This window comes from Oncorhynchus keta, chromosome 23 (genome assembly GCF_023373465.1).
Source record: "Oncorhynchus keta strain PuntledgeMale-10-30-2019 chromosome 23, Oket_V2, whole genome shotgun sequence".
NCBI lineage: Eukaryota > Metazoa > Chordata > Actinopteri > Salmoniformes > Salmonidae > Oncorhynchus > Oncorhynchus keta.
In genome coordinates this window covers 43,749,469-43,763,491 of record NC_068443.1, presented here as the reverse complement: position 1 = coordinate 43,763,491, position 14,023 = coordinate 43,749,469, and the positions used below count along the sequence as shown (strand labels likewise).

The window sequence follows — 14,023 nt, the reverse complement described above, 5'->3', positions numbered from 1 at the left end:
CCCACTGGAGAGCCAGGCCCACCCACTGGAGAGCCAGGTCCACCCACTGGAGAGCTAGGTCCAGCCAATCAGAATGAGTTTTTCCCCACAAAAAGGGCTTTATTACAGACACAAATAGTCCTCAGCACCACCCCGCCTCAGACGATCCCGCAGGTGAAGAAACCGGATGTGGAGGTCCTGGGCTGGCGTGGTTACACATGGTCTGTGGTTGAGGCCGGTTGGACGTACTGCGGTTGGACATACCGTAAATGCTCTAAAACGGCGTTGGAGGCAGCTTATATATTAGGGAAATTAACATTCAATTCTCTGGCAACAGCTCTGGTGGACATTCCTGTAGTCAGCATCCCAATTGCATGTTCACTCAAAACTTGAGACATCTGTGACATTATGTTGTGTGACAAAACTGCACATTTTAGAGTGGCCTTTTATTGTCCCGAGCACGAGGTGCACCTCTGTAATGATCATGCCGTTTAATCAGATTCTTGATATGCCTCACCTGCCAGGTGGATGGATTATCTTGGCAAACGAGAAATGCTCACTCACAGGGATGTAAATGAATTTGTGCACAGAAATTGAGAGCAATCAACTTTTTGATTTTTATTTCAGCTCATGAAACATGGGATTAACACTTGCGTTTATATTTTTGTTCAGTGTAATACTTGTTGAACCCAGGTCTGACTGTCAAGCTGCAATACAAAACCTATTCAGACACAGTTGAGGTGGTATTCTGACTTGGGATCAATGTGCAAGTTCCCCACTGACCTCAGTTAATGATTTACGTGAAACCCAGACTCTGAATCGAACTAGCAGTTCTCACAGAAATGTCACCAGAGAAAATGCTGTGGCCCAGTTTACAGTTACCACTGACAGAAGCTTGTTTTGACAGTAATACAAAGGTGACCCGGACACCACACGGTGCAACTATCTGCCAGAATCCTATTCCATAGACAACTTCAATTAAAAGTTGAAGACTCGTACACTGTGTGGTCAGAATCGGAATGGAATCATAGAATCGGAATGGAATCATAGAATAGGAATGGAATCATAGAATCGGAATGGAATCATAGCAACAGGAGGAGTACTCACATCGTAGGCGGCGAACATGTCATCCGATTCAGTGAACATATCAGGGGCGGATGTTTTTTTCTGGTTGGTTCCTTCTAAAAAGGAAAGGGAGTACAGTTATAAGCACTGTTAAACTGTAAAAGCATTTTGTGAATACTGTTGATGTCAAAAGGCCATACATTTGATTTATAAATAAGAATTCATTGTGTAAAAATAGGATATGACATGATGAATAATGGACTTTGGAACTACATTTGTGGTCCTTCTGTAGCTCAGTTGGTAGAGCATGGCGCTTGTAACGCCAGGGTAGTGGGTTCGATTCCCGGGACCACCCATACGTAGAATGTATGCACACATGACTGTAAGTCGCTTTGGATAAAATGGCATATATTATTATTATTTATATTAACTCGATCATTAGTCTGAAGCCATGCAAAATAAGACAAATTATGTTTCTATTAAAGGTTGACCTATTATGATTTTTTAAATGCCGATTATTGGAGGACCAAAAAATCCGATACCGATTAATCGGCCGATTTTTATATATAATGACAATTGAATGAACAATGAACACTTATTTTAACTTAATATAATACATCAATAAAATCAATTAAATAATGAAACATGTTCAATTTGGTTTAAATCATGCAAAAACAAAGTGTTGGAGATTAAAGTAAAAGTGCAATATGTGCTATGTAAAAAAGCTAACGTTTAAGTTCCTTGCTCAGAACATATGAAAGCTGGTGGTACCTTTTAACATGAGTCTTCAATATTCCCAGGTAAGAAGTTTTAGGTTGTAGTTATTATAGGACTATTTCTCTCTATACCATTTGTATTTCATATACCTTTGACTATTGAATGTTCTAATAGGTACTTTAGTATTGCCAGCCTAATCTCGGGAGTTTATAGGCTTGAAGTCATAAACAGCGCAATGCTTGAAGAATTGCGAAGAGCTGCTGGCAAACACAGTAAAGTGCTGTTTGAATGAATGCTTACGAGCCTGCTGCTGCCTACCACTGCTAAGTCAGACTGCTCTAGTAAATCATAAACTTAATTATAATATAATAACACACAGAAATACGAGCCTTAGGTCATTAATATGGTCAAATCCGGAAACTATCATTTCGAAAACAAAACGTTTATTCTTTCAGTGAAATACGGAACCGTTCTGTATTTTATCTAACGGGTGGCACCTATCAGTCTAAATATTCCTGTTACATTACACAACCTTCAATGTTATGTCACAATTACGTAAAATTCTGGCAAATTAGTTCGCAACGAAACAGGCGGCCCATACTGTTGCATATACCCTGACTCTGCATGCAACGAACACAAGAGAGGTGACACAATTTCCCTAGTTTAATATTGCCTGCTAACATGAATTTCTTTTAACTAAATATGCAGGTTTAAAAATGTACACTTGGGTATTGATTTTAATTAAGGCGTTGATGTTCATGGTTAAGTACACATTGGTGCAACGACAGTGCTTTTTTAGCGAATGCGCTTGTTAAATCACCCGTTTGGCGAAGTAGGCTGTGATTCAATGATAGAGGCACCGCATCGATTATATGCAACGCAGGACAAGCTAGATAAGCTAGTAATATCATCAACCATGTGTAGTTAACTAGTGATTATGTTAAGATTGATTGTTCTTTATAAGATAAGTTTAATGCTAGCTAGCACCTTACCTTGGCTCCTCGCTGCACTCACATAACATGTAATAGGCCATAATCGGTGTCCAAAAATGCTGATTACCAATTGTTATGAAAACTTCGGCCCCTAATTAATCGGACATTCCGATTAATCGGTTGACCTCTAGTCTCTATCCCCACTACTGATTCATGTACCAGCATGAGCTTCTATCAGCATGACAAAAACACGCACACGCACCTGGGTCAAATGCATGTCAAATACTTTCAATACATACTTCCTGGTGGCTCAAGTATCTGAAAGTTTTTCATATGTCTTAGTTTTCCACAGGTTTGGTGAACACACACACACACCAGTGTACCGTCTTTTTCCTGTTCGATGAGGTTGTGCTTTGCCTTGATGTTTTCCTCGAAGGTGTCCACGTTTTCCCGCTCATACTCTTTGACATCGGCCGCCACGCGCTCCAAGATGTCGTCCGGCGACGGCGAGCGGCTGCGTGGGCTGCTCTGGGGGCTGCCGGGCTCCGATGGTGCCGACATGTTACTACTACCCTCGTTCCCTCCCTTGTACTTCTGTTCATGGGAACACAGATAGACACACAATGTAAGCATGAATACCAAGCACAGGCACGCCAACATGTACACACATGATGAACTAAGAATCAAACACCTGTGTGTGCCATGTGTGCATGCAGTGGATGACAATAACCAATAACATTTAACATTTAAGTAATTTAGCAGACGCTCTTATCCAGAGCGACTTACAAATTGGTGCATTCACCTTATGACATCCAGTGGAACAGCCACTTTACAATAGTGCATCTAAATCTTTTAAGGGGGGGTGAGAAGGATTACTTTATCCAGGGTAAATGGCATATCATGACATTAAACGACTGTTTATGGCTCTGTTTAAAGTAACGTCAGTGCATCGAGGATGATATTATCGAGGTCTTATCACCCACCTGGACGATGGCCAGGCGCTGTAGCCTCCTCTGTTCAATGAGAGCCTCCTCGTCCTCCTCGTCCACATCGTAATCTTCCAGCCTGGACAGGAAACACCACGTCAACTCTCGACGAACACATACAATGTGGTCGTCCTCCCCACACTCATGAACAAAAGCTTATGTTACAAAAAGCCTCTGCCCTAAAACAAAAATGGTGTGGTTTAATGAGACTGAAATTGATTAATGTTGAATCATGTGTATGAACCATACAGTCAACACTTAAGACAACATCTGAGGTAAGCAATACCCTATTAAAGTGATCTGTCATTTTCCAGTTTTTTAACATTTGTAGGTTTTTTAAGCGTTTTCAAGGCAAAACTTATAAAAGGCATCTGGCAGAAGTAAATGTATCCACAAACACAAATATAATTGTATATATACACACCTTAAATTACTACGTTTCCACAAATGTTATGATATAATCGTTATGCCCATTCAAAAGATTAGGGGACTTGTCCTCGGATGGGGCCACAGTGTCTCCTGACCCCTCCTGTCTCAGCCTCCAGTATTTATGCTGCAGTAGTTTGTGTAGGGGGGCAGTTTGTTATATCTGGAGTACTTCTCCTGTCCTATTCGGTATCCTGTGTGAACCTAAGTGTGCGTTCTCTAATTCTCTCCTTCTTTCTTTCTCTCTCTCAGAGGACCTGAGCCCTGGGACCATGCCCCAGGACTACCTGACATGATGACTCCTTGCTGTCCCCAGTCCGCCTGGCCGTGCTGCTGCTCCAGTTTCAACTGTTCTGCCTTATTATTGTTTGACCATGCTGGTCATTTATGAACATTTGAACATCTTGGCCATGTTCTGTTATGATCTCCGCCTGGCGCAGCCAGGGGAGGACTGGCCACCCCACATATGCTTTCTCTAATTCTCTCTTTCTTTCTCTCTCTCGGAGGACCTGAGCCCAAGGACCGTGCCCCAGGACGACCTGACATGATGACTCCTTGCTGTCCCCAGTCCACCTGACTGTGCTGCTGCTCCAGTTTCAACTGTTCTGCCTTGTTATTATTCGACCATGCTGGTCATTTATGAACGTTTGAACATCTTGGCCATGTTCTGTTATAATCTCCACCCGGCACAGCCAGAAGAGGACTGGCCACCCCACATAGCCTGGTTCCTCTCTAGGTTTCTTCCTAGGTTTTGGCCTTTCTAGGGAGTTTTTCCTAGCCACCGTGCTTCTACACCTGCATTGCTTGCTGTTTGGGGTTTTAGGCTGGGTTTCTGTACAGCACTTTGAGATATCAGCTGATGTACGAAGGGCTATATAAATAAATTTGATTTGATGCCGAAGTATGACTTTCATAGGGTATAAGCAACTAAAATTCCTTAGTGCACTGCCTACACTTCATCTTCAGAGTCCTCCTTGTCGACCCTCATTCCCTCCGAGAGGCTGCCTTTGAACTTGTCCTCTCTGTCCCGGCTCCATCTCCTCTCCTGGGATCTGGAACGCCACCGCAGCCTCCGTCCCAACCGATCCAACGACCTATGGAGAAGAGCGAAGAAAAAGCCTGAGCATCTTACAGGTGCAATACGGAAGGCATCCTGCTGATCAACGGTCATTTATATTAATAGCTATTACCATTGAATCTTCAGGAATAACAAAACACCTTATAATCGAAATTTCATAACCCAAAACCTATGTGAGTTGCAATTCTCTCCATTATAAAAATCGTTATTGTATTTAAATATCAATATAAAGAATGAAGTTTCAGTCTAAGCAGACCTTCAATGCACAGACAATAGGACTAGTGACCTACAGTGCCTTCAGTAAGTATTCAGACCCCTTGACAATCCCACATTGTTACGTTACAGCCTTATTCTAAGATCGATGAGGAAAAAAACTAATGGAATCTATCTACACACAATACCCCATAATCACAAAGCAAAAACAGGTTTTTATACATGTTTGCTAAATATCACACTTACATACAGTGGTTGCTCCACTAAAAGGTTTGATACTGTGGTACTTCGAGGTAATTTGTGGATTAGTACGGTACTCTGCACCACCACTTCATTGCTTCAGACCAGGTCTAAGACACTGCTACAGATGCTGGTTCAATACCCGTGCTGACCTCGACTGGGAGACCCATAAGATGACAGTAGGTTTTTGGTTTCTCTCCCTCTAAAAACAGAAAAAAAAATCATTCTAAATAACAAACTGGCTTTATTTACAAATTGGCAACATTGTCTCATAATTCCATAATGGCCTTTTTCTGGCTCATTTGACAATGAAATCTCCAAATCATATATATTTTTAAACAAAACGATTATTATTAATTTTGAATTATATAAAATCCCCTTGTATATTCTCACAGATATATTATTAACCCTGTTATTAGCAGGACAATATATTGATCATGTCTCCCGAGTGGCGCACAATGGGATTGCCTTGCAGTTCTCCAGCTGTAACCACTGAAAGCGTGCGAGGTTCAAGGCACGAGGGTAGGGGTGGATCCCCACCCTGGGTAGTACAGAACACTTTAAGGGGTATCGCACTAATAATGGTGCTGACTAGGGAAACGTTCCCGCTGTTCTTAGTGCTAGTCTGCACGTTCAAACTAAAACAATGTAACTAATAATAGCTTCTTATCGTTAATACAATTAAAATAATTTTTCAAAATGGCCATGTTTATTTAGTTATGGATCCATAAATTACTATGGGAATAAATATCACTGAATTACAGAAATATCCTCCAATCTTCTATATGTGATTATTGGCAGTCAGGTCATATTTTCCGAAATACTGTAGGTGACATAAGTCTCACTAGTGTTGAGTAATGTTCTGTTAAAAGTGGTGTAGGTCTTATTTAAAGAGCATATTGAAGTTGGAAGCAAAAGGATTTGAAGCAATAGCCTACAACTATTTTAGCACCGTTTCACGCTGCTCTGAGCCAAGTATTGGTCTTGATAAACCAATAACATTTTTATTTTCACTGAATCTCCGTTTGGCTATTGGTTAGACTACAATTATACAATAAGGGTGTAGAAATGTTATACTCTCAGTGTAACCTTTAAACTAGACAAGTTAGTTAAGAACAAATTATTATTTACAAGGACAGCCTAATCCTTCATCCCCATCCGGGAAATTGAACCCCTGTACCCGGGATTCTTTAGCTAAATACTGTAGTCTACTCCCGACAGTCACATTGTACAGCACCATATTTTCCATCTCATCCTAGAGGGTTTTTTGTTTTTCTTGGAATTAGAAACACCATATTATTAATCAAATGAATCCCAAACTCTAAAATATATGCCATTTAGCAGACGCTTTTATCCAAAGCGACTTACAGTCATGTGTGCATACATTCTACGTATGGGTGGTCCTGGGAATCGAACCCACTACCCTGGCGTTACAAGCGCCATGCTCTACCAACTGAGCTACAGAAGGACCATTGAAGTAATTGGAAAGGTAGATACAAATGATTTGTGACATTATGGTTACAATAAAGAATGTAAACAAGATACTGTGTTTTTATTTACAGTAGTGATGGACAGACGGTGGCATTATGAAAACAGGTTTTCAAACCCTCGTTGCCCGATTAGCAGGACAATAGACTCTATATAGACCGGCTACTGAAGTGCGAACACCCCCCTACCTGCAATGTATTCAACGCTTAAGTACTCTGAAGTGTTACATTTATAACTGAAAACAGCAGTACAGTATTTCTTCATCAACATCTTCATGCTTTTGTTAATAAAATAACTAGAAAAAAAAGACATTCAAAATGCAGATGGTTATTGAAACTACATTTTAGTTGCACTTCCACGACCACGCTGAGATGATCAATGTATTTGCTGCATCGTAGTATCATCAATTTATCTTGCCAAAACGTCTTGATGTCCTTCACCAGTTCATCTTTGCTTGTAGGCTTGGCAGAGATATGGATTAATATTTTCAGTTGATGCCAAACAAGTTCGATCGGGTTTAAAATCAGTAGACCTACAAGATGAGATTAATAAAAAACATTTTTAGATATACTGTAGGCATACCGTAGGTGTTGTCTTATTTAACCTTTCCTCTCCTGTACTCCCTGTTCACCCACGACTGTATCTCCGCCCCCAGGTGGTGAGGGTAGGTAACAACATCTCCACCCCGCTGACCCTCAACACTGGGGCCCCACAAGGGTGCATTCTAAGCCCTCTCCTGTACTCCCTGTTCACCCACGACTGCGTGGCCACGCACGCCTCCAACTCAATCATCAGTTTGCTTACGACACAGTGGTAGGCTTGATTACCAACAACGACGAGACGGCCTACAGGGAGGAGGTGAGGGCCCTCGGAGTGTGGTGTCAGGAAAATAACCTCACACTCAACGTCAACAAAACTAAGGAGATGATTGTGGACTTCAGGAAACAGCAGAGGGAGCACCCCCCTATCCACATCGATGGAACAGTAGTGGAGAGGGTAGTAAGTTTTAAGTTCCTCGGCATACACATCACAGACAAACTGAATTGGTCCACCCACACAGACAGCATCGTGAAGAAGGCGCAGCAGCGCCTCTTCAACCTCAGGAGGCTGAAGAAATTTGGCTTGTCACCAAAAGCACTCACAAACTTCTACAGATGCACAATCGAGAGCATCCTGTCGGGCTGTATCACCGCCTGGTACGGCAACTGCTCCGCCCACAACCGTAAGGCTCTCCAGAGGGTAGTGAGGTCTGCACAACGCATCACCGGGGGCAAACTACCTGCCCTCCAGGACACCTACACCACCCGATGTCACAGGAAGGCCATAAAAATCATCAAGGACAACAACCACCCGAGCCACTGCCTGTTCACCCCGCTATCGTCCAGAAGGCGAGGTCAGTACAGGTGCATCAAAGCTGGGACCGAGAGACTGAAAAACAGCTTCTATCTCAAGGCCATCAGACTGTTAAACAGCCACCACTAACATTGAGTGGCTGCTGCCAACACACTGACTCAACTCCAGCCACTTTAATAATGGGAATTGATGGGAATTTGTGTAAAATATATCATTAGCCGCTTTAAACAATGCTACTTAATATAATATTTACATACCCTACATTATTTCTCATATGTATACGTATATAGTGTACTCTATATCATCTACTGCATCCTTATGTAATACATGTATCACTAGCCACTTTAAACTATGCCACTTTGTTTACATACTCATATGTATATACTGCACTCAATACCATCTACTGCATCTTGCCTATGCCGTTCTGTACCATCACTCATTCATATATCTTTATGTACATATTCTTTAGCCTTTTACACTTGTGTATAAGGTAGTAGTTTTGGGAATTGTTAGCTAGATTACTCGTTGGTTATTACTGCATTGTCGGAACTAGAAGCACAAGCATTTCGCTAAACTCGCATTAACATCTGCTAACCATGTGTATGTGACAAATAAAATTGGATTTGATTTATTTTACTACACAAAATCTGCTGGCATCTTGACTCAGTTTATGCCCTTATTTGCAATGCAAACCCGGGCGGCAGTGTGTTTTGGGTCATTGTCCGCATTTGGAAAAAAAAAAACATTTAGCCTAACAGCTAACATTAGGTACAACACTAGAAATATACATGTACATAGGCCTAAATGTAACAGTATAACTTTAGACCGTCCCCTCGCCCATACCCGGGCGCGAACCAGAGACCCTTTGCACACATCAACAACAGTCTCCCACGAAGCATCATTACCCATCGCTCCACAAAAGCCGCGGCCCTTGAAGTAGTGGTTCCCCTTGCTCTGCAAGGTCTCAGAGCAAGTGACCTTGAAAGAAACAACGTGGTCCCAGAAACACCTCTCTGACATATGGTCCAGCATATCTCTTGATTTCTTCCTCAAAGAAATCTTGAGCCATGACACCTGAAAAAGGAGACAACAGTGAATTGTGGAACACATCGCAGTCCGTGCGTTGTAGGCTACAATATTTGATGTACTTTTTGATTTGTAAATAGCCAAGCTAACCATCAAAATTCAAATTTGGGCCTGGTCCCTGGCGAGAAATTGCCCCACACGTCGAGTTTGAGCAGATGCTTGGGACTCTGCTTGCTTAACCTTCTTTCTTTTTTCTGTAGCAATTTTAAGCAAATTGCTCAAGGGCCACGGTTGATTCGTCTGTGAAGATGACATTGAATGTCTTGCCAGATTTGATCCATGCCTGGACCCGCAGGACGCAAAGTTCTTTGTTCGTCAGACAAGTTATCGGGCTGAACCTACAGAACAGTACAAAACAAGCGAACAAACACGGTTAATGTTCAAGGGGGAGAAAAAGGGATGTTTTTAAAAATATACATATAAAAATATATTTATATGTCTTACCGAGCCTTTCCATCAGTCAGTTTCTTCAACTGTCTTCTGACAGTGATTAGAGCAATGTTGATGTTGTGCTGTGATGCCATCAGATTACAGATTGCCTTTGCCGATCGCTCATAATCTTCATTCATCAGTGAGTCGATGGCTTGAATAGTCTCGCTGGAAATGGAATACAATGTAAAAATGTGCAGCATACAGTAAAGAACAGCAGTCGATTTCAGCATAGTTTTTTTGCATTATTAGGCCTACTTTACAGTATTGTCGCCTACTGTACCTGTTCATAGGCCACTAATCGATGGGGGCTCAGGGCGGTACCATTCTGCTCATCTGATGAAGGTGCACATGGATCAGATTCAAACTTTGAAGACCGAGATCGAGCCATTGAAGGCAGACCAGCAGAAAGATAAACATCTGAGGGCAGATACGGGCGACAGCTGATGCGTTGGTCCAGAGCCAGGTGGCATTGGCGGAGAATGACGGGTTGAAGAGGGCGAGGAACGAGATGGGAGTCACAATGCCAGGCACACCAGTGAGCTCTGGAACTCCACCTCTGACATTCAGAGTCAACATACCTGGCAGTTTCATCAGTTCATCCTGACATTTCCATTCCTCTTCTGACAACAGAACTTGATCAACTGCTACCCAGGCACAGCAAGGGCGGTCCGGACCGTTGTGCTGTTCTGCTATAGCCTAATAAACAAATTCAGGTGGCTTTTATATGCAAAACTCTTTAAATTATTTATTATCTTTACAGTACTGTATTTCTTCATCCGTGTCTTTATGCTTTCGTTAAAAAAATACTCTTTCAAAATGCAGATGTTTACTTAGTTATGGATCTATAACAAATTACTATGGGAATAAATATCACTGAATTACAGAAATATTGGAACAAAGTTGTCTAATGAAGGTAAAGAAATTGTTGTTCACTGGAAAATACACACATGGTCACGTTGTCCAGCACCATCATGGCTATTAGCAGGTAGCTGGTAGTTAGGTTGGCCCTGATTGGTTGCAATTTCAGTTTAACCCACCACAAAAAGACAAAAAATATAATGGATCACATCCGACCCCTGATTGGGAATCACATACTGTAACAGTCAGACTGGACAGCCAGTGTGGGAATCACATAGGGCATCGCACAATTGGCCCAGCATTTCTCTCCCTCTAAAAACAGAAATAAATGTTTTGGCCTTTATTCAGATTACAATCGCTCACTTTCGTTTGAAAACAAAACAAAATAACCTCCAAAATATTGTTATATATTTTCAAGTTGATGGCAAAGTCATGACATGATGACTCCTTGCTGTCCCCAGTCCACCTGACTGTGCTGCTGCTCCAGTTTCAACTGTTCTGCCTTATTATTCGACCATGCTGGTCATTTATGAACATTTGAACATCTTGGCCATGTTCTGTTATAATCTCCACCCGGCACAGCCAGAAGAGGACTGGCCACACCACATAGCCTGGTTCCTCTCTAGGTTTCTTCCTAGGTTTTGGTCTTTCTAGGGAGTTTTTCCTAGCCACCGTGCTTCTACACCTGCATTGCTTGCTGTTTGGGGTTTTAGGCTGGGTTTCTGTACAGCACTTTGAGATATCAGCTGATGTATATATAAATAAAATTTGAAATATAGCCCGGCACCTACATAAATCTGAGTGACTCACTCATTCATGGCTTTGGATCAAAACAAATAAGTACCAACATTCTTTCTGATAGTCTTTAATGAAGAAATGCTTTGGTTATCCTGACCTGGACACCACATACAGTAATATTATAGCCCATTATGGGCTATTAGCAGGACAATATTCCTTTACCAACACCACTCTGTATTTTGATACTTTGTGCTTCAAATTCTATTGCTTCCAACTTCAATATGCTCTTCAAATAAGACCCACAACACTTTTAACAGCACATTACTCAACACTACTGAGTCTATGGTAGGCCTACAGTATATCGAAAAATATGACGTGACTTGCCAATAATTACATATAGAGGATTCAGAATTAAATCCAAAAGCGGCCTCATGGGTCTCCCGGTGCTGGCCGCCACTAGTGTTGAGTAATGTGCTGTTAAAAATGGTCTTATTTATTTGAAGAGCATATTGAAGTTAGAAGCAATAGCCTACAACTATTTTAGCACTGTTTCACACTGCTCTGAGACAAGCATGGGGACTGGTCTTGATAAATCAATGAGATTTTTTATTTTTCACTGAATCTCCATTTGGGTAGGAAAGTCAGTTAAGAACGAATTCTTATTTACAAGGACAGCCTACTCCTTCCTCCCCGTCAGAGAATTTAACCTATCTCCCGCAAGACAGAGGGATTCTTTAGCAAAATAGCCAAGTACTGTAGCCTACTCCCGACCGTCCCGCTCTAGTGACATATTTTCAGTTCCATCCTAATGGAAACCCAGATAAATTGTAGTTGTTCTTGGACGAGAAACACCATAATATTAAACAATAATATTAAATAATATTAAACAAGCTAAATTTCTTAAAATCAGTCCCATATACTGTGTTCTTACAAAAAAAGGTTTTACATTTTCTAGTACAACCACTATTGAAGGCTATCAAATGCTTCTCAAAGATGCTTGGTGGTCAAACTAGCACTAACTAGCATTAATGGTACCAGTGGTTGGCCCTTAAATAACGTGCCATAGAATTCTGCAGCATCAAGCAAGCTGTACTGCAACTTTTAAAGGACGAACCACTATGGAAAGAAAAAGTATGTGAACCCCTAGGCTAATTACTTCTTCAAAAGCTAATTGGAGTCAGGAGTCAGCTAACTTGGAGTCTAATCAATGAGATTGGAGATGTTGGTTAGAGCTGCCTTGCCCAATAAAATAAAACACCTCACAAAATGTTTGCTATTCACAAGAAGCATTTTCTGATGTGAGCCACGCCTTGAACAAAAGAGATCTCAGAAGACCTAAGATTAAGAATTGTTGACTTGCATAAAGCTGGAAAGGGTTACAAAAGTATCTCTAAAAGTATCTAGCCTTGATGTTCATCAGTCCATGGTAAGACAAAATGGTCTCTAAATGTAGAAAGTTCAGCACTGTTGCTACTCTCCCTAGGAGTGGCCATCCTGGAAAGACGACTGCAAGAGCACAGCGCAGAATGCTCAATGAGGTAAAAAAGAATCCTAGATGGTCAGCTAAAGATTTACAGAAATCTCTGGAACACGCAAACATCTCTGTTGACGAGTCTACGATACATAAAACACTAAACAAGAATGGTGTTCATGGGAGGACACCACCGAAGAAGCCACTGCTATCCAAAAAAAACATTGCTGCACACCTGAAGTTTGCAAAAGTGCACCTGGACAGCGCTACTAGCAAAATATGTGGACAGATTAAACTAAAGTTGAGATGTTTGGAAGGAACACACAACACTATGTGTGGAGAAAAAAAAGGCACAGCGCACCAACATCAAAACCTCATCCCACCTGTAAAGTATGGTGGAGGGAGCATCGTGGTTTGGGGCTTCTGGAGTGGCCCAAACGCCTTCTGGAGTGGCCCAGTCCTGACCTCAACCCAATTGGGGTGCTGTGGCATGACCTCAAGAGAGCAGTTCACACCAGACATCCCAAGAATATTACTGAACTGAAACAGTTTTGTGAAGTGAAATGGTCCAAAATTCCTTCTGACCATTGTGCAGGTCTGAGCCGCAACTACAGAAGACATTTGGTTGAGGATATTGCTGCCAAAGGAGGGTCTAGCAGTTACACTTTTTCCAACCTGCACTGTGAATGTTTACACGCCGAGTTCAATAGACATGAACACGTATAATTGTTTGCGTGTAATTAGTTTAAGCAGACTGTATGTCTATTGTTGTGACCTAGATGAAGATCAGTTCACATTTTATGACCAATTTATGCAGATATCCAGGTATTGCCAAAGGGTTTACATACCTTTTCTTGCCACTAAGCATTCAGATGCTTTACTCAGTACTAGTCCAACACAATAACGACCTGGCTCTCTCGTTGCACTCCACAAGGAGACTGCCTGTTACGCGAATGTTGTA

At 41.6% G+C, this 14,023-nt stretch overlaps 1 protein-coding gene across 2 annotated transcripts in view; it reads right to left on the bottom strand.

Moving 5' to 3' along the window:
* Positions 1 to 14,023, bottom strand: part of LOC118402457 (serine/threonine-protein kinase PRP4 homolog) — a 44,463-nt gene that overhangs the window by 25,635 nt on the left and 4,805 nt on the right. For both annotated transcript variants that reach the window (XR_008077518.1, XM_052477290.1), the window contains exons 4-7: positions 5,059 to 5,199; positions 3,677 to 3,758; positions 3,077 to 3,287; positions 1,087 to 1,160 (exon numbers count right to left, since the gene is read on the bottom strand). Coding sequence is in view for 1 of the 2 variants with exons in the window: in XM_052477290.1 (XP_052333250.1) it covers positions 1,087 to 1,160; positions 3,077 to 3,287; positions 3,677 to 3,758; positions 5,059 to 5,199 (508 nt within the window). In the remaining variant the exon portion in view is untranslated. The remainder of the gene's footprint in view (positions 1 to 1,086; positions 1,161 to 3,076; positions 3,288 to 3,676; positions 3,759 to 5,058; positions 5,200 to 14,023) is intronic.